The 25,863-nt window shown below is 37.5% G+C and overlaps 1 protein-coding gene across 2 annotated transcripts in view; it reads left to right on the forward strand.

Annotated features, from left to right (window-relative positions):
- Positions 1 to 25,863, forward strand: part of LOC126175322 (DIS3-like exonuclease 2) — a 236,843-nt gene that overhangs the window by 102,521 nt on the left and 108,459 nt on the right. For both annotated transcript variants that reach the window (XM_049922035.1, XM_049922033.1), the window contains exon 11: positions 21,003 to 21,244. In XM_049922035.1, coding sequence (XP_049777992.1) covers positions 21,003 to 21,244 — 242 coding nt within the window. The remainder of the gene's footprint in view (positions 1 to 21,002; positions 21,245 to 25,863) is intronic.

The raw sequence follows: 25,863 nt of genomic DNA on the forward strand, positions 1-25,863 counted from the left end.
GTTTTTTACTTTGGAGAAAGAGTACGATACCTGCTGGAGGACTGGTATCTTCCGTACTCTCTACACATGTGGCTTCCATGGCCGCGTACCCCATTTCCTTCAGGAATTTTTAAAAGACTAAATTTTCAAGATGCATGTGGGTTCTGCCTTGTCGGACATCTTTATCCAGGAAAATGGTGTGCCTCAGGGTTCCGTCCTGATTGATGTCCTCTTTGCTGTCGTCATTTTTCCTATAATGGCCTGTCTCCTGCTAGGCATCTCCAACTCCTTTTTGTTGACAATTTTGCAATCTATTGCAGTTCTCTGTGTACTTGTTGCCTTGATTGCCATCTTTAGTGATATCACAATCGTCTTTATTCATAGAGCATAAACAATGGCTTTTGGTTTTCCACTGAGAAAACCGTGTGTATCAATTTCTGGCGGTGGAATTGGTTTCTTCCACCGTCTTCACATCTTGCACCTGTTGCTCTTCCGTTTGTTGAAACTACGAAATTCCTGGGGCTCATGCTCAATAGGAAACTTCCTTTGTCCTCCCCCGTGTCTTACCTGGCTGCCCGCTGTACGTGGTCCCTAAATGTCCTACATGTCCTCAGGAATTAGGCCACCCTCCTCCATTTGTACTGGTCCCTTGTCCATTCGAAACTAGACTATGGGATTTTTGTTTATGCATCTGCACTTCTGACCCTCTTACACTGTCTCACTGCTATCTACCATTGTGGCATCCTTTGGCCGTTGGTGCCGTTTACACTAGCCTGGTTGAGAGTCTGTATGCAGAAGCTGCCAAACTACCACTTTCATACTGCTGTGACTTTCTCCTCAGCAGATACGCATGCTATTTGCCTGCCATGCCAGGCCACCCATCTATGTCTTCTCCTTCGATGACACCTTTGATCGCTAATATGGGGCCCATCACTCTCTCTGTTACCTCCTGGAGTTTGCTTTTAGCTCTTGCTCCGGCAGTTTATCATCACACTACCTGCCACTTTCCTGATGGGCTTCGTTAGACAGCCCATGTTCACCTTGGCCTTCATTCAGTTCCTAAGGACACTACTCCAGCCTCGCTCTCTATCACTGTACGTTTCGCAACCTTTGCACGGAACATCGTGGCAGTAGCTTTGTGTACACTGATGGTTCTCGGACTGACTGTCATGTTGCGTGCATATTCGTCATTCACACCAACGGTTTTTTATCGGTTTCCAGAACACTGTGCAGTATTTACAGCAGAGCCCATTTCCCTGTGTCAGGCCACACAGTACATCCGGCAACCCAGGCTTTTCAATTGTGTCATCTGCCCTGACTTTCTGTGTCCTTCAGAGCTTTTGTGTGTTGTACACTGCCCATCCCTTAGTGCAACAGGTCCAGGAAAGCTGTCACTTGCTCACTCTTGGTGGAGCTATAGTGATGTTTGTGTGGGTTCCTGGTCACATTGGTCTGGTGGGAAATGAGGTCACTGACGCTGCTGCAGTCCTCGTACCTCGGCCCACTGGTTCTTTCATTCTCTTCAGCGATTTTTGTGTTGCCGTCTGTCAGCGGGTGGTGTCACTTTAGCATCACCACTGATCCTTCCTTCATGGGAACGAGCTCTGGGTTATGAAGCTTCTCCCAGCAGCTTGGACGACCTCCTCTTGGCCCTCTCGCAATGAGATCATTCTGGGTGAGTTGCTTATTGGGCACTGTCTCTTTAGCCATCGCCATTTGTTAAGCGGTGCTCCCCCAATACTTTATGCTCACTGCCCTCAACCATTGACAGTCCGCTGTTTCCTGATGGAATGTCCTTTTTTTAACCACTTACCTTCTATTTACATTTGCCGTCTGAGTTATCGTCCATTTTAGTGAACAATGCACAGGCTGTTGACCATGTTTTACTTTTTATTTGCCATAGCAATGTAGTGAAGGACATTCAGTCTTTAGTTCAGGACCTCCATTTCTGAATGACATATTTTATGGATCTTTCTTGTCCCTGTTTTTACCTGTTGTTCCTTCCATCAATTGGGCTTAACATTTAGTAATTTTTAACTTCTTTTGTCTTTGTGTTCTATAGTTCTGACACGGGCACGTATGATCCTAGTTGTTTTTGCACCCTAAAATAAAACAAAATAACAATAAAATGTTGCTGGCATAGTGTGCAGCAACCAGCTGTCTTTATGTAATCATCAGGTCAGCCTTCAGGCTGTGCGCTGTTTGTCATACGGAAAAGTGGAAACAGAAATTTGTCATAATTGTATGTGTGACCATGGAACTATAACAGCCATGCACACTGCAACATATTTCAGGCTATAGGTAAATAGTGATAAATGCATTATATTTTGTCACTATCTGATCATCTTGCCATTGTAAAGATAATTTTTGTTTCCATTATCATATTTTCACTGCGGACAGTAAGGTGAAGTTATGCATACTTGGTTAGTATTAAAACTAATATCATTCTTTACATTAGATTCATACAAAAGTCAGGAGCATTGCAGTGATGAGATGCTATTTTGTATGTGATGGTATCATAAGGTCATCAACAGACCACATTACATTGTGAATATGACAAACCCTTGGCCACAGATGATGCACATGAATACAGGGCGGGAAACTAGTGACACCTTTTGAATTGATGTGAGCTTGCTTGTAATATACGCGGCCAGTAATGTTTTATCTGTAAAAGTATCACATTGTAAGATGATATCCACCATTTTGTTGTAAGACTGTGTTATGTTATCCAAGCATGTCAGTGTGGTTTTACTTCGATAAGCGCTTCAGTGCAGTATTTTAAAATCAAAAAATGTTAATTGTACTGTTAAGAAGTGTTAAAGCCATCTCCTGTTAATATTACTTCATGATATATTTTCCTAATACTGTAATGTTTTGTAGGTCTGGTTTGAAAATGAACGGCTGCATTCAAAACTAGTCACCAGTATAAAATATACGTAATCATGGCAGAATTTTAAATAAGAAATTGTCAAATCTAATTTTCTGGTCCTTTCCCAACAAAATGTTGAAAGTGCATATGTATGATTAATCATGATGATGTTGAACAAGTTAGCTTACATTAACATTATACGTTAATACGTAAATATGGCTACATGGAGACCATTTACAACTCTCTTTTATTTTAAATCTTTTTTTTTTAAATTTTTTATTTGTTTAAAGAAATACAAATGTGAGTTCATAATTTTTACCCACAATCTTGTACACCTTACAGAAATAGAAATTCTTCTACGGAATAGAAGAAGTTGTCGAAGATAAACTTTTTCAGTTTGTTTTCAAATTTAATTTTCTGTCAGACATTTCATATCATTGGGTAGGTGATCAACAATTTTGGTGAGAACACAGGGGAACACTTTTTGTGCTGAAGATAACTGTAATGTGGAATAATTTCTGGATTTGTAACTATGTACGTCATTGTTGTTTTAAAACTGCTGAGGATTATTTACAACTAACTTCCTAAAATCATAAAATTCATCCAATAAAGTAAAATTGACCATTTGCCTCCCCTACAATCATATTTATATGCTCATTCCATTTCATATCGTTTTGCAATGTTATGCCCAATATTTAATCGAAGTGACTGTGTCAAACAGCACGCTACTAATGCTGTATTCGAACATAATGAAGTTGTTTTTTCCTACTAATCGACATTAACTTATTTTTCTACATTTAGAGCAAGCTACTATTTGTCACACCAACTAGAATTTTGTCTGAGTTATCTTGTATTCTCCTTTTGTCACTGAATGATGACACCTTCCCATACAACACAGCATCATCAGCAAACAGTCACAGATTGCTGCTTACCCTGTCCGTCATTCAGTTCATAAGCACAGAGTTCTATGTGGTGATCATTACAAAACCTACTTCTTTCTGAACTCGAGTATTGTCTTAATATGTGTAACAACTCTTCCTCTTCATGTATTAGTCCTACATGAATAACTTGCTAGAGAGTAATGTTACATATTTAACTTCTCTATCCTTGTGGTTTTTGTTTTCAATTAAATTTTTGTAATTTTACTGTAGCTCGCTACTGCAGAGTAATATTGCAACAGTAAAACATAAATGAGAGAACAACACGAAAATAAAACTTTAATTGCAAGGAAAATGTGTCATTTGCAACAACAAAATGTGGTGCACACACACAAGCATCTGCCAACAGCAAAATGTATCAAAGACTCCAGGATGAAGACTTTGCAATATTTCATAACAACAGACTGCTTTCAATGAGTGTGATGTCACAACTGTTTACATTTCTAACAGGTTGCAGGAAAATATTGCAAATGGCAGTCTGAGAAGCATTACATTCAAAGATGTTTCCTTTTACTCAAGATTAATTATGTTACATGTGAGAATGTGCAATGAATTTCTTCAATCATGGAGCATTTGACTCTCATTCAAACTTAACACTATGAGGATCAGCCACTTACAAAAGTTTTGGGCCAAACAATAGCCATTTAGGCCATTATTTCAAATTTTATTGACATGTTTGTGCGTGATATATCTCAAAGGGTAACACATGCTAAAAAAAAGACAAAGCTTCAAGGTTAGTTTTTCACATTTATTTTAGTTCTTTCATAGATTACAAATTATGCGATAATGATGGCAAAAAGTGTGATTATCATTCAAAAAAAAGTTTGAGTTGAGTTGTTCAGCAATTTCACATGTTATCGGTTTTTGTAAGAAAGCGTCAAAGTGCTAATGGAACTTGTATTCAGCCAGATAAGCCATAAAATGTTCGGTGCAGAGCACTGAAATTCATAATTGTGCTTGTCAGAAACATTCAGCTGCTGCAATTTAAGCTGTATTTATACTTTCATAATATGAAAATATGCAGTGTACATGTTTCCACACATTAAAGATCTATATACGTATATGGATATGGTGTCTCTTCTTTCGGACATGTCCAAAAGAACAGACACCATTGATGACCTGCAGCCGTCTAGAACGAAATTAGAGTTATATTAATACCTTCAGCTGTTGACAGGCATTAATATATATCAATGGGGACAGGTGAAAATGTGTGCCCCGACCGGGACTCGAACCTGGGATCTCCTGCTTACATGGCAGACACTCTATCTATGACCTCCTTCTTCTGTGCGGATGCACACATATTACCCGAACCCTTACAGGACTTGGTAAGAATGTCTTCCACGAGTAATGAGTGTGTTGGGGTAGGAAACTACAAATTTTGTGTGTGGACATACAATGGGAATGTGGGTCTCGCGGGAGGCATGCATGAGATAGTCCCTACAGTCGCACTATCCACTGTGCCCTCGGTGGCTCAGATGGATAGAGCATCTGCCATATAAGCAGGAGATCCCAGGTTTGAGTCCCGGTTGGGGCACACATTTTCACCTGTCCCCGTTGATGTATATCAACGCCTGGCATCAGCTGAGGATATTAATATAATTCTAATTTCATTAAAGATCTTTCCGAAATGCATTGTTTGTTATTGAGTTTCATTTCCTAAAGTGCCGGGAAACTCTACCTCGGTGTATAAAACCTCAACCATTCAAAGGATTGATAAGTTTTACAGCTCTGAGGAAAAGTGTATTGTCATGTAGTATAGAAAAAGTACTTTCACTTGGGGTATGGTGTATTTTACCCAGGAAAAAGTGTGTTTTTAATTGGTAAATCTGGGATTTTTTTTTTCCATGACCATGTATACATCCTGTTAATGTAGCCATAGAAACAGAAATAACATTGTAGACAAATTACCAAAGTGTGTAGAGTTTAGATGTTGTTGTCCTTATTCATTGAATAGTCAAGTCCACCATCAATCAGTAATCTTAGGCACATTTACACCAGCATGGAGTTATTTGTAGAGCAATGAGTGCCGTTAATAAGTCCATTATACTTTCTTGACCAGCCCAGCTACATATGTTGGCGAAGTATGACAATCTGTTGTTAAACTTTCAACAGTTCTCAATTACAGTAAACAGTTCTTGTCTGGCCATTCACACCAAGTAGGTGCATTAGCTTTTATTTACCATGTAGTTTTTGATTTTATAGTCTTGTTTTTTACAGTTCCATTATTTAATTTGGCACATATGTACAATCAATAGTTTTTTCATATTAACAAATTTTCATACATTTCTTACTTGACAAATTGAAGTACAGTGATCAGTAAATGCTATATCATGGAGGTATCAGAATTTTTTGATGTAATTTTTTGTCTTTCATTACACACATACTGTTAAAATTTCAGGAATTCAACAAAGAATTTCATTTCTCCATTTTCAGTCAGTTTGACTAACTATATAACAGACACTTTTCCTCTTTCAGTTTTGTAAATTTCTGTGATGTTCAAACCTCCTGTCTTGTTTCTTAACATTTTTTCTCTCTTATTTGCAATATGATTCTATTGATTATCCATTGACTCCCCTTCTTTCATATAAGATACAGGCCTCACACTGTCACATGTGCAAGAATTTGCTGGTTATATACTTTCATTTCAGGCACATTGGGAATTTAGTTCTGCAAAGAGCTTTCAAGTTTTCAAGTGAATTCTATGATATTTTTATTTCATTTTCATTTATTTTAAGATCAGTTTGCACCTTATTTGTGGCTGCCCTTGATACACAAACTCACCATCTGATTCGTCATTGTTAACATCGATCTTTAGTTCGGCTTACTGATTATATGTTACTTTAACATAATAGCAGCCATTTTCAGTCCTCTCATTTATTTTTGGTTTATTGGTTTCTCCCATTCTTTACTGAAGCCACCTGCCAGTCAAGGCAATATTACAGTTTCTTCCTGTTCCCATTATGTATTGTATGGTGACCAGAGTGAGTCCACACATGCAAATGGGATTTCCGGGAAGTACTAATAAGTAACACTTTATTGTAGAAGAAGAAAATGATGTCATTCATAATGCCCTCATGGGCACAATTTCGTGAAGTCTAAACACACGCAAATTGTTATCTTCTTGATTTTGTTTTACAAAGGAAATTGTAAGGCTTTAAGGTTATTGGTTTGCTGGTTGTAATTGACAACACTGAATTTATTCTACATTTGGTTGGATGTCTATCACTGATAACAATTACTAGGCACTAGCAGAAAAACAAAATTCAACTGGTGTATACAGTCCCAGGAGCAGTGTGTCCAATTGAGGCCTAGGCCAGTGGATGCAATGTCTCTGGCTACGACAGTTTTCGGCTTGTTGTGGTATTGCTGTAATGTTTCTCATTGGTCGGTGCTGCAATTGGAACTGGCTGTTCTGTGGTTGGGTGGCTGCTGAAGTACAGGTTTGGTGGATTGATCCTTGCTCAATGTTCCTTCAGACATAAGATCGGTGGAGGCAAGTAGTCCTGGTCTTTTAGCGATGCCTGCAGAGACTGAGGTGGTGAAGTTGGCACCGCACTTTTCTGTGGTGTAAGGCAGAATCTAACTTCACAACAGACTGTTGTTTTGGATGGCTTCTGTGTTGATATACAATCTAGCCTGTATTATGAAGCTGCCGTGGCACGTGGGTTATGGCAACCTGCCAGTTGCATTATTGTGGATAGACGAAGTTGTAGGATACAGCTTAGGGAAGAACCATCTCTACATCCTGTAGTCATGGTGCATTGGTTGTGTCCTCTGGCGGTGGTGGCCTGGTTTCTTTGATGTTGATGTCCATTATGATGAGGGCCTTCGTGACCATGTCACTGTCGTGAGGGTTGAGCTCATGCTGTCGATTGGGTTTTCACTGTGGAAGTTGCTGATATTAAGTTTAGTGGGTGGTCCACCTCAGGTATTGGATGCAGGTGTTTTTGGAAAAGAAAATGTGGCAGAATCATCAGTGGCTGAGACCCTACAAGGAAGGAGCTGTTTAATGTGTTTTCGGGATGCAGTCTTGTTTTGTAGATGGATGTATTGTATGGTTCAGCCCAGAAGGCATACGAGCCACACTGGGACCCACTGCAATATTTAACCCTGCTGAAAACTGTCATCCAAACATGCACATTGAACCAAAAATGATGATACCAGTCTATTAGCAATGGAGCTCTTTGGGCAACTAACTTTACTATTGACAGTTTGGTTCACCGAGCGTGACCATGAAGCATCTCACTAGGCTGCCTCCCTCTTGAAGTGTAATCCGAGCTTTGCTATTTGTGTTTTAAAAGTGCCCACAAACTGTTTAGTCATACTGTTAGATGCAGGGTTTAAGGGATTTGTCCACACAAGTTGAATAGCGTTTTGTTTCATAAAACTTTGAAATGGGGAACCATTGTTCATAACAATCGTTAATGGTAAATCCTCAAAGGAGAAGATTCTGGCCAGAGCGTGAATAGTTTTTGCCACGATTGTAGACTGCTTGCTTGAGACATGTGGAAATTTGATAATGTATCTATGAAGATGAGTCATTGTGTACCCATGGATGGGCATGCTGAGTCCAGATGAATTTGTGACAATGGCCGCACATGGAGGGGCCACTGAAAGCATTTCCTAGCTGGAGCTGCCTGGTATTGTTAGTAAGGACAGCCTATACATGCTGTCGGGCCATCCATATTCTCATGATGGTGCCCCTCATAGCCTTGATGGAGTAGGTTCTCATGCCTTTGCAGGACTTCAGGAATTATAATATTTGCTTTGCTATTTTCCCCCTGGAGGGCAACAACACCTTTAAAAATAGAGAGCTCATGTAAGAGGTGCTAGTATGTTATAACATCCTGATTGCTGATTAACTTTGTGTCAGCTGGCTATCTGTGCATGATGTAATGCACCACATCGCATGGGACGAGGCACCAAGAATTAACTTGGTAATGGATTTAGCATGATTGAAAAACTGAGAGACCGCATCAGTGGATTAAAAGCACCTTTGGTGTCATGTCTTGGCCTGCCAGAAAGTGGGAGAATACATCCACATTTGCATGGTAATGGCCTGTACGTACACATCGACAAAAACATGGCCTGTATTTGCAGGCACCATACCTTTTTCTGTGGAATGCTGGCTCCCATACAAAAAGGAAAAGTGGTTTACGGTTGGTCATGACAATGAAGTATTGGCCGCATACATAATCATGGAATTTTTTGGGTGCAAAAATGATTGCCGAGGCCTCTTTATCTGGCTGTAGTTGCTTAGGGCCATTGTTTTACAGCTTTTGAAGAAAAGACTATAGTGCATTGCGTGCTGTTTACCTTGTGAATATAATTGCTCCAAACCTATAATATGATGCATCAGCAGCCATTATTAGCAGTTTCTGAGTGTCACAAACTATCAGGCAGAGCAGCTGGAGGAGAGCCTGCTTGAGATCTTGGAAGGCTTTTTAGCACGTGGAAGGCATATTGGCATGTGGATGATTTTCTGCAATATGGGTGCTGATATGACAGTAATGTTCATTGTTTCTGCAATATTACTCACTGTAATATGCTTGTTTTCCCGTCTCTTTGACTGCACAGACATGATTGCAAAATGTGCCATAAGTTTCTGATACTAGTCCAGTTATCTGAGAACTGACTTTCGTTGTTTGGCATCTGTGGGCCTGTCAATTTTTGTATGGTCTTCACCTATTGGAAGTGTTTATTGGATCCCTGTGCACTAAAAATGTGTCTGAGGTATTCTTCCTGATGGACAAAAGCCATGCATTTCTCTTTGTTGCTCTTGATGTTGATCTTTTCCAAAACTTGAAACAGTGTCTTCAGATTCAGTGATAGATCGCTTGAATCCAAACATTTCTGGGACATTGTGTGTCAACTTTTTCAAGTAGCACTGGAAAATGGCAGATGCACTGAAAATCCCAAATGACTAACGGTTGTATTGGAATACCAAGAACAGGGTATTAATCATCTACTGGTACCTGGAGGTATGCTTCTCAGAGGTCTGTTTCACCAAAAATGGTGCCACCCACCAGTTCAGACATGTCTTCAACTTTCGGGATAGGATGTGTGTCCACAACTACTAGGGAGTTTTCATTGTGGACTTAGTCATCACACATATGCAGGAATGCTTCCAATCTTTCAACCAATGGATGTGGCCCACATAGTTTTGGCTACTGGCATGAGGACACCTTTTTCCTGTGACCATTGGAGCTCTAGCCTTAATTTGTCCCATAAGACAATGAAACATAGTTTGCTTTGCAAAATTTTGGGACCGCTGGTGGTTACAGTGCAATGACAGCCTCATAGTTGCAACCAGGTCATCTGTCCATTGGAAGTGAAGGTGTATTTTAAGGTGCAAATTAGGCAGATAAACTTCATGCCTCCCTGCACACATCCATATGCCTTTCTTTCATTTCTGATGTCAAGAATTTTGGAAGCCACCTCACACACTCTCTCTTGTACATCAGTATATCTTGAGCAATATGGGGCCTTATATGACAGTAATGTTCATTGTTTCTGCAATATTACTCACTGTAATATGGTTGTTTTCTTGTCTCAACTTATCAGCTCTTGCAGTGTTATTCTCCTTGACTGCACAGACAGTGTGTCCCAGGTGTGGTGAAATGTCAACACTAGAGACACCCAGTTTGAACATATCTACCCAATCATCGTACACTTGTGTTGGACTCAGATGACTTTCACCATATTGCACTGCAATCTGACAGTGAATTTCAACCCTTTGGATAACAGAAATCTAATGACACTCCAGTGTTCTACATAGGCACAAACCTGCAAGTGTGCCGCCATCTTTTTTCACTGATTTCCAGCATTCCATTTGCGAGGCAGGTGTGTCAGCCCCATCTAATCACAGTTTTAGGACACCACCAAAGGATAATAATGAAGCCCAGACTTTCTTGAAGTTTTATGTTTCTTCTTTTTTTCTTTTTTTGTACAACTATCCAGTTTATTTATTGAATGGACTTGTTATTGTAAATTGGGTAAAGCTGCATGCTTGTTACATATTTAGAAAGCTGATTGGAATGTTTTGGATCTCAGATAAGTAATTTTAGTGTGATGATGGAGGGAGTTGATTTGTATATATTCTGCAGTAGAACTTATTCCAGTTTCTTTCAAATAAACTTCTTTGTTGAAGGTAACACCCAATACATTTTGAAACTACTTCCAATGGATTATTACAAAAGTTGGTTTGCGCTGTTTGCTGGCAGACAGAGCATGTGTGATCTCATGGTTTGGTTTATTTACAATTGTAGAATTCTTTGTGAAGTAATTGCTCAAGGTTCCATCATTCTTGATATTGTATTCAATATTTTTGATGTCAGTGGTAACCAATTCATTAATATATAAATTGACTATGGAGGAACTTGCCAAAGCATATTAGTAACAGCATATTTTATATACCAGTTTTAAGTTATTTAGATTTTGACCCCTCATCTACAGCAGTCTTCAAAATTTTAACTACTGTGAACTGGTGTAGTGGCAGGTGTAAATTATATTTTGCACCATAATTTTTCAAACATCAAAGTTAAGAACACATTTTTCTCATCTCTCATACTTTTTCTTAAACATGGTATGTATGTTGATTAAAGACACAGTTAATAATGAAAAATAATGACATTATGGACGTAATTCCAGGTGAAGTGCATAGAGCTACTTTAGGTGTTAAGAATGGAAAGGCACCCGAGATGAAAGTATTGCCGTAGAAATGATTGCAGCTGGAGACAAAGTAATATAAAGAAGAACCTAAAAATTCAGTTCTAAAATGTATGTCAATGAAGACAGTTGCCAAAAACTCAGACAATTCTGTACTAATTCTACTCCACAAGAAAGGAAACTACAAGACATGAACTATAGATCATTCAGCCACTTTTTTTGTAATGTAAAAAATACTTGTTAAAATTACCACCAACCACATAGATAAAACATTGGATTTTAATCAGGCAGAGGAACAACATGGTTTTAGAAACAGAATCTTTGCTTTCTTTCTATTTCATACGTTCTGGAATTTCTTTCTTTCTAATTTACACAGCAGTAGGGAGTTGTTCACACAATCAAGTAATCTTTGTGAGGCCCAAGAAGATTCTGGTGGTGTTCCAGAACTTATGCAGTGGTAATTATTTTCTACAAATTTAATAGTTCTTGCATGTCCAGAGGCAAAACTAATTTATTGAGATATCGGTGTTGTGTTTGTTTTATTTTACATGTGTAGTTCCATAGGACCAAATTGAGGAGAAAATCTCCTAGCTCATGGACTGTTTGAGTACATGGAATTACAACATAAAAGTAATAACAGATAAAATAAATTGTTTATGAACCCCCTCAGAAAAAGACAAGCCATAAGTTTATGTAAACGCAGTCAGCAATATAATACAGGAATCAGCTTAATTTTTCAAGGAACTCCTCGACAGAATAGAAGGAGTGACCCATGAGGAAACTCTTTAGTTCTGATTTGAAAGCATGTGGATCACTGCTAAGATTTTTGATTTCTTGTCGTAGCTTATTGAAAATGGATGCAGCAGTATACTGCACACATTTCTGCAGAAGAGTTACGGAAGTGCGATCCAAATGCTGGTTTGATTTCTGCCAAGTATTAACTGAGTGAAAGCTGCTTATTCTTGGGAATAAGCTAATATTGTTAACAAGAAATGACAGTAAGGAATATATGTATTGAGAGGCCAATGTCAAAACACCCAGACTCATGAGCAGGGGTCGATAAGAGGTTTGTGAACTTAACACCACTTATTGCCTGAACCGCCTGTCTCTGAGCCAAAAATATCCTTTTAGAATGGGAAGAGTTATCTCAAAATATAATACCATATGACATAAGCGAATGAACATAAGCAAAGTAGATTGATTTTTGTGTTGAACGATCACTCACTTCAGATACTGTTCAAATAGCAAAAATGCCAGCATTAAGTCCTTGAACAAGATCCTGAAAGTGGGCTTTCCATGGCAGTTTACTATCTATCTAAACACCCAGAAATTTGAACTGTTCAGTTTCACTAATCATATGCCCATTCTGTGAAATTAAAATGTTGGCTATTGTTGAATTGTGTATTAGAAACTGTAAAAACTGAGTCTTACTATGATTTAGTGTTAGTTTATTTCCTACAAGCCATGAACGTACGTCTTGAACTGCACTATTTGAAACAGTTCCAGTGTTGCACACAACAAGCTAGTGTTATCAGCAAACAGAAATATTTTAGAATCACCTGTAATAATAGAGGGGATATCATTTATATAAGTAAGGAACATGAGTGGTCCCAGCACTGATCCCTGGGGCACTCCCCCCCCCCCTCCCACCCTTCCCCCTTCCATTTAACCGTACTGCATTCAGGCTCCACATCATAGCCATTCTCAACACTGTGGAGAATGACCTTTTGGTGTCTGTTGTTAAAGTTAGAGGTGAACCAGTTGTCAGCTGCTCCCTCTAGTCCATAATGGTCCAACTTCTGGAGCAATATTTTGTGATTAACATAATCAAACATGGTAGTTAAATAAAAAACAATGCCCAGCATTCAAAACTTTCTGTTTAATCCTTCCAGTTCCTCACAAAGAAAAGGTAATATAGCATCTTCAGTTGTTAAATGACTTCTAAGGCCAAACTGTACATTTGATAGCAAATTATGTGAAATAAAATGATCAGTTGTCCTTGCATACACAGTCTTTTCAATAACTTTAGCATACACTGATGGCATAGAAATAGGTCTAAAATTGTGTACATTATCCCTTTCTCTCTTTTTGTAAAGCAGTTTTACTACCGAGTACTTTAATCATTCAGGAAACTGACCATTCTTAAAGGAAAAAATTACAGATATGGCTAAGTACAGGGCTAACATGTGCAGTACAGTAATTTAATATTCTCCTAGTTACTCCATCATAACTGTGAGAGTGCTTAGTCTTCAGTGATTTAATTATTGACTCAACCTCCCCTTTGTGGGTATCACAGAGGAGTATTTCAGACGTGTCTCAGGAAGACATTTTCTAAGAGAGATATATGATTCCCTGCAGAAATTAAGTTTTTATTTAATTCACCAACAATGCTCAGAAAGCGATTGATAAATAATATATATATTATTTTTCAGGAACAGAAACATTTGTACTAAAAAGTGACTTTATATTGTTGACCTTGCACTGCTTGCCAGACACTTCCTTCACAACTGACCCTATATCTTTAATTTTATCCTGTGTGTTTGCTACTCTATTCACATACCACATACTCTTTGCCTTCGCAATAGCATTTTTAAGCACCTTGCAGTACTGTTTGTAATGGGCTACTGTACCTCAATTGTGAGTACTAACATTTCAATATAATTTTCACTTCATTCGACATGACATCCATACCCCGTTAGTCAGCCACTCAGGCTGCCATTTACTGTACCCTGTTTAGAATGTTCTAATGGAAAGCAACTTTCAAAGAGCATGAGAAATGTGTTAAGGAAAGCATTATATTTGTCATCTATGTTATCAGCACTATAAACACACTGACACTCTTATTCCTTAATGAGGTTTAAAAAACCTCTGTATTGTCATTGGATTAGCTTTTCTACATAGTTTGTAATTATATATAATATTTGTTTGAGTTGAAAAGCCTTTTAGTGTTAAAATTTGTGCATCATGGTCTTGAAGGGCCATTCACTCTTTTACTAACAGAATGCCCATCTAGTAATGGAGAATGAATAAAAATATTGTCTACAGTTTTGCTACTGTTTCCCTGCACCCTGGTTGGAAAAAACGGTGTCTGCATCAGATCATGTGAAATTAGAAGATCTTCTAACATCCTTTTTCTCACACAACCACATACAAAATTAATACTGAAGTCACCACATATAACTAATTTTTGATATTTTCTATAAAGTGAACCAAGAGCCCTCTCTACATCAAGCAAAATGCTCTGAAGTCAGAGTTAGGGGACCTATAAATAACAACAATTAGAAGTTTAGTTTCACTAAACTTCGCAACACTCAACTACTTGCTCAGTGCGGTGCCATGATGTCTACAGGCTCAAATGGATTTCTGTTTTTTACATTCATGGCCACTGCCCCACTCAACAAAGAACTGCTTGAAAAACAGTCAGCTAATCTGTGTCCTGGTAAAGGAAGCATCTGAATTGTCAAATTATTTAAGTGGTCATGAATCATGAATTTGATTTCCAACAGTTTGATGCATAACCTTTTGAAAAATGAAGAGAAGAGAAATTAGACCATAATTTCTGAGTGTCTGGGAAGCATCTTTGTTGACACATGTAGTTATTGTGGACAGGAGTTGATACTATCTTATAATCTGGTTTAATTTCTGTAGTGAGATCCTCCTAGCCAAAATGCTATTTCTTGCATACAAAACTATTTGTTCCACATCTTTTGTTGTTCTATCAAATTTAGTTAGAATTTCACATTCATCCTAATCCAAACCAAAGGGACTTTAATTACCAAGATAGCCATTTCTATTAACTTATGATACAGCTGACATTTATGTATGATTAATTTAAGAGGCTTGTAGACTGTCAGCTGCAATGCAGATTTTGCCCCCAACCACACAGTTAAGTTTGTAATGAATTATTATACTCACTGTTACTGTAAATGGTCTCTTAATTGTACTGAAAATATTATTGCTTTAACATTTTTTGATGATTTTGAATAATCGCATAATGGATCAAACATAATGATTCTGTTGATTTTAGCAGCTTTTATTTTATCATATGACAGTCTCTCAGGCGAATATTTACCTGGTAACCTGCGACTGTGTAGCCAAAGTAGCATAAAAATAATATTTTTATATATCACGTCCTTTCAAAATAATATCCACTTGCTTTTTATCATAGAAGTTTTATTTTAATGCCATCAACGGCGATGCTTGTAGAAAGTGATATACATACTGCACTGACAAAATGTTTAATTTGAATGTAAATTGGTCACCAACAATATATAATGATGGGAACACATGTAAAATATAAAATATTATTCATCAAATACTTGGTCTATCACTATGAATGATTGTAATTTCATGTAAAATCAGATTTATGCTCAAGAACTTCAATTCTGATCTTTTAACTGATAAGTCTGACAACTTGGTGCATAAACTATACAACTAATGCTGTTATGTTGTTATGCGTGGATGTAATGTAATTTTTGCAGAGTTATACTATTGGAACAAACACATCTGAAGGTGAGACTGGCAGTCTTGAAATTGATAGTTCAAATGGCTCTAAGCACTGTGGGACTTAACATCCGAAGTCATCAGTCCCCTAGACTTAGAACTACTTAAACGTAGCTAAACTAAAGACATCACACACATCCATGCCTGAGGCAGGATTCAAACCTGCAACCATAACAGCAGCGTGGTTGTGGACTGAAGTGCCTAGAACTGCTCAGCCACAGTGGCTGGCAAATTGATAGTGCATTGAAGAATCTAAACACCATTTTTGTAGTCGGAGGCTACTTATTTACAATTGCAAAATCATTACAGGGCAGTGTTTCCACCATCCACTAAGAAGGACAGGGGGAAAATATCAATTCATTGTCTTTCTGTAGGACTTGATATTTTTATGTCAGTATAAGTCCACTTAAACTTTTAATTTTTTTGTAGCAGGCTGTAAAAGGAATTATTTAATTGAAAAAAGAAGCAAAATATATTCAAAACGCTTCTCAGTGTTAAACATTTTTGGTAGGTTATTGCTAACAGCTCTCAAGTAATTCATGAAATGCATATTTTCAATAAACCATAATAATTTCACTAACACATCTGGTGGTCAAATATGCTTTTCATTAAAGTTGTTCAGTTTTTTTAGAACTCTTATTGGAATCATGTACTGGACAGTGCACCTCTCAACAGCTCTTGATCACTCTTTAGCTTTGGCAGGCCAAGTTGATTCTGACATACTGTTCCACACCCATATATGCCATGAGCTAAATATATTTGTAGAGAGTTGTCCATCATAATAACATTATTATTGTAGTGGAGGCAAGATGTCAGTTTCTGCACTACACTTCCACAAAGTTCGAACTTTTCTTTGCTGTAACCGGATGTTTTACCTTGATGGACATCAAATTCATACATGTATCCCGACAAATCTGTACGACACCAAAGTGTATACCCATGTTTCAGTGGCTCCATTGGATTGTAGTGCTTTAGGGAAGAGCTTCCTTGGAATCTAACCATAGTCTTGTCAACACTGCATCTGATATGGAAGTTTTAATTTTTGAAAGTTTTCATTGAAAGCTGTAATCAATGGACATATTTTATACAGTTTATCTGTAGTATTGCTAAGCATATGAAGATTATCATTCAGATGAATGGTGGACAGAATTTGGTTGTACCTCTCTCTTGTTATTGCTTGAGTGACAAGTAGAATTTTCAGATCATTATCAAAGCACTAGTAATAATGTTTCTGTGGCAAACAGTGATAACTGCAGAGAAATTCAAGACTAAGAAATCTATGAACTACTTCTTTAGTTATTGGCTGGATTTTTCCCCTTTTGCACTGTATGCAAATTGCTCTGAAATGTAATATTTTCAATCACATTGTTCAACAAAACATCCAAAAAGACATCTGTTGCACAATCCTTTTGGGTAAAGTAATCCTCGATCACTCCCTTTTGCAGAGTAAATTTAGGAAAATCAGTTACACACTTCTTTCTTCTAAGTTTTCAAGGATCTTTCAGGTCGCAGTTCACATTTTTGGCACTGTCATCAGTTTCAGTGGAGGGGTAGTTTGTATATCTTCTTGACTATCGGATTGTTTTGTGGTGTTTTTCTCTTGTTGCACTTTTACATTGTTGCTTTTTGGTTCTCTGTCTATCAGATTGGTTTCAAAATGATTGCTGTCTTTAAATTGTGTTTCCTTAGCTTCTCAGGAATAAGTGAAAGTATTCTGATGTTGGCATTTCATAATTTCTTTTTGGTTGTACCTGTAAATTGTTGAGTTTGGATTCTTCAAGAACCTGTTCTTGTTCAGACTCACTAATTTCCTCATGTGATGTATTAATGTCAGATGGAAAATACTTGAGGAGCAACTCCAATACCTCTTCATCTTTCAACTTTTTTGCCATAGCCTGTCGTGCAAGAACAGGTAGCCACAGGTCTGATGGAACTTAAAAGTACACAATTTTCTGTATGAAAATATTCTAAAAGTCTATAATATGTTCTACTTCTAAACAATTATTAACATAAATAGACTTACCATGAAACAGGAAAAAATATGAAGACTGGATTATCACAGGAAACACATGAATAAAAAACAGAACTCTAAGAAACCAAATAGTGCGAGATCTGCGCACTTTGAAATTCAAACTGCTTTGGCATCACAAGTAAGAAGTCCATGGAAGTCCTTCAATGCATTAACAATGTTATGTACCAAAGCAAGAATAAACGGGGCACTGCATTCCTGTCAAGTCTCAAATGACAAAGAATATTATATACTCTTTTTTGAAGTGAGGCTTTGAAATCCTGTCAGATCATAAAGGATTAAAACATAAACTACATATCGGATGTGGTCAAAAAGTAATGGGAATATTTTAATTTCACGGGCTTTATACGTGCAGTTTTGAAACCTTTTTTCTACTGTGTTGGTAAGCATGGTCCATTTTTGTATTTTCAACTGTTTTGAATATTTAGTTTATTGTTGATAGTGGCCAATTGACACTGTCTGTCACGGCATGGCACCATCACGTCAAGGTGTAATCACACTGTCTGTCATGTCACTACACGGCACATCAATTCCAATCAAGTCATATTGTTTCAACTAACATTGGTGTCCGCAACTGTTCTTTTCACACAAATTGTTATCTTCACAAGATGATTTTCATCTGTTTTTACGCGCAAATGGCATGTACACAATGTGGTAGTTCATGTACATTGATGCTGGGGTCCACATTTGTATAAAAATGACATTTGTTGGACTCAAATGGTTTGCAGCTTGCGGGAATAGCTTGTATATTAGAGAAGGGATGTGAAAGTGTAAAACAACACAAATAAAATGTGTGTGTGTGTGTGGGGGGGGGGGGGGGGGGGGTGTGCGTCTGAAAAAATGTCATTACATGTCACAGAAGAGGAATTTCACAAACTATACAAGTGAGGAAGAGGAATCTGCATTTTATATTTTGGAAAGTCAAAGCATCAGTTTTTTTCATTTGTTACATCAAATTGCACTCAGAATTATGAAAAGGAGCACACATTTACAAGCTTGTGTCACATCCCATGGAAATTTGGTTTGCTTTAAGGTTAACTTTAGTTGCTAGCCCACTACAAATTTTTGTGCTGTAGTCATAACCCCCTCAGTACCTTTACATTCGAGATATGTAGGTTTTGTTTACATGTTGTATTTGGCTTTTAAGAGCTCATGTGCCTTATTTGTACTGGGATCATATAAACATTGACCATTGATGCTTGCAAAAATGTTTCACACGCAGTTCAGAGAGCTACTTGACAATAAATAGGTCTGCCAGAAATACGTATTTAAACAAACAAATTGAAGTGTCTGAAGGTTTCATTGCATTTCTGTATGTAACACTACAAATGCCTTACAATGTACAAATAAATTCCACTTACTAATTAATATGATTCTACCCACAGTAATCTTTCCACTCAGGTTGCAGTCATATTGAAATCTATTGCATTGTAAAATATTAAACATGGTATCGGTATTTATAAAAAGCCACTTCATGAATGTAGAGGGGAAGTAATTTAGTATGTTAGTGTCCTACTATTCAGACTGCTGCCTCGCTCTTTTGTTTAATCTGTTGTTATCTATTAAAAATTTTGTCGCCATTGATGAGTTAAAAACAGAATCACTGAATGAGTTCCAGAAGTGCATCCAAGTTGGAAAAAGTGCTGACACCAGTGTATTATGTCTGAGGGGGGGCTACTTTGAAGGGGATAAAGTCGATGTTGATGAACAAATAAAGGCACTTCAAGTAAACCAAAATCCCCATTCATTGTCAATCACACATTCGCATGCTGACACTTGTTGATGGCCCAGCATTGAAATCTGCAGGAATTTGCAGAATGGTTGCACTTTTGTCATGTTGAACAATTCTCTTCAGTCATCAATAGTCTTGTTGTTGCAGTATTTTTTCCAGCCGCAGCGATGTTAGAGATTTGGTGTTTTACCAGATTCCTGATATTCACAGTACACTTGTGAAATGATCATATGGGAAAATCCCCACTTCATCGCTACCTCAGAGAAGCTGTGTCCCATCACTCGTGTGCCGACTATAACACCATGTTCAAACTCATTTAGATTTTGATAACCTGCCATTGTAGCAGCAGTAACCAATCTAAAACTGTGCTAGACACTTGTTGCCTTGTTGTCTTGTATTGCCAACTGCAGTGTCATATTTTGCCTGTTTGTATATATCTGTATTTGAATATGCATGCCTACACCAGTTTCTTTGGTGCTTCAGTGTATAATATGTTCTATCTCAATCTAGATATTTAATGTAATTACTAACCAAGTGACGATAGGAAAACACTCATAAGAGTATTTAAATTTGCATGCTTTAGGAGCTAGTGGCTCCTCCTCCTGGCAGATAGGTTGAAAGGGCAGGAAAATTCTCATCCAGTCTGGTAAGTCTCCTATGACCCGGTGTTCTGGGTGACTTTTCCGAACTCTCCCCATTTGCTAAACCTCACAAGTTTTTTGCCTTCACCCCTCTTCTTTCCCTTTCAACACTTCTGCCAGGAGAAGGAGCCACTGGCTCTGAAAGCTTACAAATATAAATACCGCTGTATTGTATTTTCCTGCCACCACTTGGTGAGCAGATTTTCTTGTCTATCTAATTACATTATATTTTCAAAAATTGATTATTTTTATTTGTCTGTATAGTTATATATTTTTCCTCTTGTAGTTGCTGTGGCCAATCTGTCCAGATAAACTGCCTATTTAATTTCCAGTCTTTCCTACAATTTTTGGTGGTTCCTTTTTCTTTTCTGATATACGTCTTTGTCAACATATTCAAAATTGCAAGTGTGTGTGTGTGTGTGTGTGTGTGTGTGTGTGTGTGTGAGACCTTTGCTTCAGTTATTCGTGTTTCATTGGTTGGAAAGTAGGAGGTCCTCAAGTATTAAGAAGTATATTTAGTATTAAATTCGGTCTCCCTCTGTTAGTATAATAATGATATTGTAGTATACTTTCTTCTGTAAATATTTATATACAATAATCCCTACATAAATTATGTTCATTCACACACAAATTCTCTGTACAGGCAATGATTGAAAACCCAGACAAACAGTGGACAAAAGAGGACCTGCCACCATTAGCTGGAGGCTTTGAGCCCAAAGATATCCTTTCTCGTGTTCTGTGGCTCCATAAATTAGCATTAATATTGCGAAAGCGGCGATTTGATGGAGGAGCTCTAAAAATTGACCAGACTAAAGTATTCTTCTCATTGGATGAGTTAGGTCTACCAGTGGCATATAACTGTTATGTCCAGAATGATTCACATAGGTAAGATTATTATAAGTCATCGTTCCACCATTTGAATCATGAGTGTGAATTTAAGACTCTATTTATGGTTTGGAGATCAGAAAAATTAGGGGTTGCTGTTATTTGCCATTGATTTCCTTTGAATGTGTTCTGCTTAGAATAGTTATTATCATTGGTCTTCAACAGTTTCATTGTCACATTTGCTCTCAGACTGAAACATTTGTGTGTGCAAGCATGTAATGCCACTTCCTAAGTGTTCCTGTTAAGGAAAATTTTATGACAACAAATGTGAAAGAAAAAAATGTCTGTTTGTTAATTCTGAGTGGGTTTCCCGTTTTTGAACGTGAATGTGAAGCAAACATGTTCTGAAATCAAAACATTTTGATTAATTCGAAAATGTACTTTGTATGGCAAACATAGATGAAAATTTAAGCACTGATCTATAGAAGTTTTCTTGCAGTCCTTAAGAATTGTGCTTAACGTGAATTTTCAGTTTATCTAAATACCTCAATATTGGTTTGTCTTCTTCTATGCATTCATATCCCATGTGTGGGGGAAACACACACTCTCTGAACTAATTGAAGAATCACAAGAATAATATTGGGAAAAAAAAGCATGCGCGCGCGTGCACGCACACATGCACACGCACACACACACACACACACACACACACACACACACACACACACACGTGCACACATGCGTAGTGAGAGTTGGTATAGAATGTACATGAAAAGGCAGTTTAAGGATATTTGTAGAAGAGAATGAATTAAGAGGTTAACATTAATTAAGAAGTAGTGGATGTCAACAGAAAAGTGTAAAGTTGGATAGCCATTTCACATCTTTGGACTTGAGAAGAACAAGTGTTGGTAGAGGGAGATGAAAATTATGAGGATAGGGAACCGATAGCATATCACAAAGTGTACTAAGTAACAGGGTGCTGGATGCTACTGGTGTAAGCAGTTTCAATGCACATCAGTTCAAGTGATGTGTAGGTGGTGATTATTATTGTATAAAACACTGGTCAAGATTCATATGGGGCATTATCCTAAGTTTCAATTATTACCTTGAAAAATTACAGCTACATAATTAATTTTTGTTTCTTTCCACATACAAGCCTGATTTTCTGGTAAACATTGAAGTTCCTGCATCACAGTATCATAGCACACTAGTAGAAATTTCGAAGTAAAGTGGTGCAGGCCAATTATAAAGTGGAGTATTGAGCAATGATTTGTATCGTGCATCTGAAGGAAACAGTGCAGCAACAGTCCATGTCGTGTTGGTGAAGGGGTACAGCAACAGTGTACCATCATATGACTTAGTGATGAGGTGGCACAGGCACTTCCATTGTGGTCGTACTGGTCTCAATGCTGAAAAACAAAGTAGCAGACCATCTCTCTTTGAAGAACTGGTAATCGCAGGAGAAGTGGAAGCCCTGGTGCTTGCAGACCCGAATATCACAATTGAAGTGATAGTGACAAAAGTGAAAATCAGTCGTGGATCAGTTTTCAACATCTTGTATGACATTCTGAACGTAACAAGGATCACTTTATAGTGGTTTCTGCAACATGTCGGACCCATTCAGCATGCCTTCTGAACCAAGGCAGTTGCAGAAATGGTGTAGCTATGTCACACCAATCCAGATGACTTCAACATGGGCCAGAGCTGGACGTATCACTGTGATTCCTAAGACAAAGCAAGCAGAAAAAAGCAAAGGGCGAAATATCATTGGGCAGGGTGAGGATGGGCATTTTCTGGGAGTACCATGGTGTGGTGCTAGCACAGATTATGCTATTGAGAAACAGTCAGTGACAGGTGCGTAATACTTAAATCTGTGGATGAGGCTACTGGAGGTGTTCTGGGAGTAATTTTGTTCCAGTACAGTGTCCCAGCTCATTCTTCACGTGACACAGTTCACACATGCTGCTTCTTTGGGCCATCAAATTTCGCCTGCAGCTCTGTATTTTCCTGACATGGCACCCTATGATTGTTCCACTTTAATTAAATGAAGAAACCATTGCATGGCAGGCATTTCCAGGATACCAACAATATTATTTTCAAGGTGAATCCTTTCCTAAAAGGCCAGAAAGCAACCTTATTCAACCATGGTATCTATCAAATCATCCACCGTTGGGAAAAATGTGTCCCATTGATAACTGAATATATAGAGGTGGACAAATACTTTCATCCCATTTGATCATCACAGCTTTCGTTTTCAAGGTGATAAAAAAAAAAAAAAAACTTTGACTACCCCTGGTAGTGCATTTGATAGTGGTTGACATTGGGGTCATTCCATGCCCTGTGGTCTAGAGAAACACGTGACCATCATGAATTTGATAAAATTTTGTGTGAACATTCACTTGTGTTCCAAATAAAGGTAGGTAAAATCTCATGCTCACCAGTTCCGTACTTGCGGAGACTGTCATTTGTTTGATCTCAAAGTGCAGCTATCAACTTTGAGACGTTATCTCTCCAGCATTATTTCCTTAAAACAAACAAAACTAGGCCATCTCGTACAACATTTTGTACTCTCATAAACAAAGTAATAAAAAAATGTTTCATGAGAATTTTTCATGTGGATAATGTGAACCAAAGTTGGCTTAAAAATAGACACTTGAAACAAATGTTAAGTTTAGCTTTTTGTATATCTGGAAGTAATTGTGGGATAAATTTGAAACTTTGCGTTATTTTGATAAATATAGTGACCAGTCACTTTGTTATGTGTTTTTATTTAAACTAGAATGTGTTTTGGGCCTTAATTAGCATAATACATAATTGAGTCTTCAGTCAGTACATACTAATAATATCAACAGCAAAGTGAATGCTGAACTAAATTATGATGTATTAACTTAAATAAAAATACATAACAAAGTGGCTGGTGGCTGTATCTATCAAAATAATATAATCCACAGTCACGGAGCTCAGCAACCAGTAACATTGATAAATTAGTGTTGAAACTTTGCATGAAATAGTTTGCCAATTCAAAGACTTAGAATATAAAATTTAATTCTCCTAGTGCTTTCCAATAGTTTTCAAATTGAGGGCAAAGTTGGTAATTTTTGTAAAATTGCGAAAAATGGTTGTTTTTAGCCCAATTTTACAAAAAAGTGTTTCTGCTGTAATAAGTACAGAACCAAACTAATTATAAACTTCAAAATTTAACTGTGCATTATCAAGGCATAGGATTTCATGGTAATAAAATTGCTGCATAACAACTGCAATACATATCACATTAATTGCCACTGAGTTTATGTAAATTTTGGTGAAGTTCACAGCAGTTTGCCCAACAAATTTTTTTGTAAAGGTTTCATGTTAGAGAATTTTGAGTATCTATTATAGTGTACAATGATATTGATGGGCTAGTTTGATTCTAGTTAAAAGTAAAGCTTATTTTGTATCCACATAGTTTGCTATTTATGTGGAATGTTAGTGTAATGATGGAAAAAATAGTATAAATGTAGTGCCATGGTCCTTTGTGGCATAACTACTGCCAGTTTCTTTTAAAGTGAGAAAATTAGCATCTCCATCACTATAGGAGCCGTGCCCAATAGTTGTGCAACAGCAGCCACTGTTGTGTTTCTTTACCTTAGCTTCCCAAGTGTGATAGTACATTTCTCTTAAATATCACAGACGAGAGCTAGAACAGGTCTCCCTTAGGATCCTAAGCTTATGTTTACTTCAAGCTACTTGAATGTTTTACCAGCTTTTATTAATTTGCTGTTGAATGTTATGAGGAAAACTATACTGCTGGGCTGATGGTGCCACTGATGGTGCTGGAGTAACTGCAGTAATGTGTTGTTCCAGAACCCAGCAATTATCACTTTTTGATGATGTCCGATATAATGAATTTGCTATGCTATGTGGGTGTAAAAAGCTTGTTGAAGTATCCTCCTGGTCATGAGAGGTTTCATAGATATTTCCAATATACCACTCTTTTCCATAAATGTGTGCAGTGTATTGCCTTGTCTGGAGATTTCATGTTGATATATGACCTTCATTAGTGTCACTATTTTTTTTGACAAAAGTCTCCATCTTTTTTCCTCAGTTTGTAAACTATTGGAAAACACTAGGAGAATGAAATTTCCCCCTCCAAAAGCATCTGTTTTTGTGACTGACTTTGCTTCAGATTATCTAAATAAAAAATGCCCATGACATAGATTTTTAAATTATTATTTTGCTTAAAACAATGCAGAATGTTGTACAAGATTGCCTAGTTTCCTTTGTTTAAAGAAAATGTTGCTGGAGATAGAATGTCTTGTATTTGCTGAAAAGTCCGGGATGCTCCATTGAAAGTTGCACAATGGGGTCAAACAAATGACTATATTTCTGCAAGTGTAATATTGGTAAAAGTAAGACTTTACCAATATTCATTGGGAACATGTGAATGTTCACACAAAATTCCAACAAAAAAACAGAAAGCGTAGAGCAGATTTTAAAATCCAGCTCCTCACATATGTAGATGCATGTGCAACAGTGCCTACCTTCATTGTCCATTAAGCCCTCAGAGTCTCAATGATCAAAGTCAAATGGAGTAGCCATAAACTGACTTCTAGACTTGTGCAAATGATGTACACGACACAAATTCCCAAATGACATGGCTTTTTTCCAAATTTATTATCACCACAAACATTATAATGACC

Source organism: Schistocerca cancellata, chromosome 3 (assembly GCF_023864275.1).
Source record: "Schistocerca cancellata isolate TAMUIC-IGC-003103 chromosome 3, iqSchCanc2.1, whole genome shotgun sequence".
Taxonomy (NCBI): domain Eukaryota; kingdom Metazoa; phylum Arthropoda; class Insecta; order Orthoptera; family Acrididae; genus Schistocerca; species Schistocerca cancellata.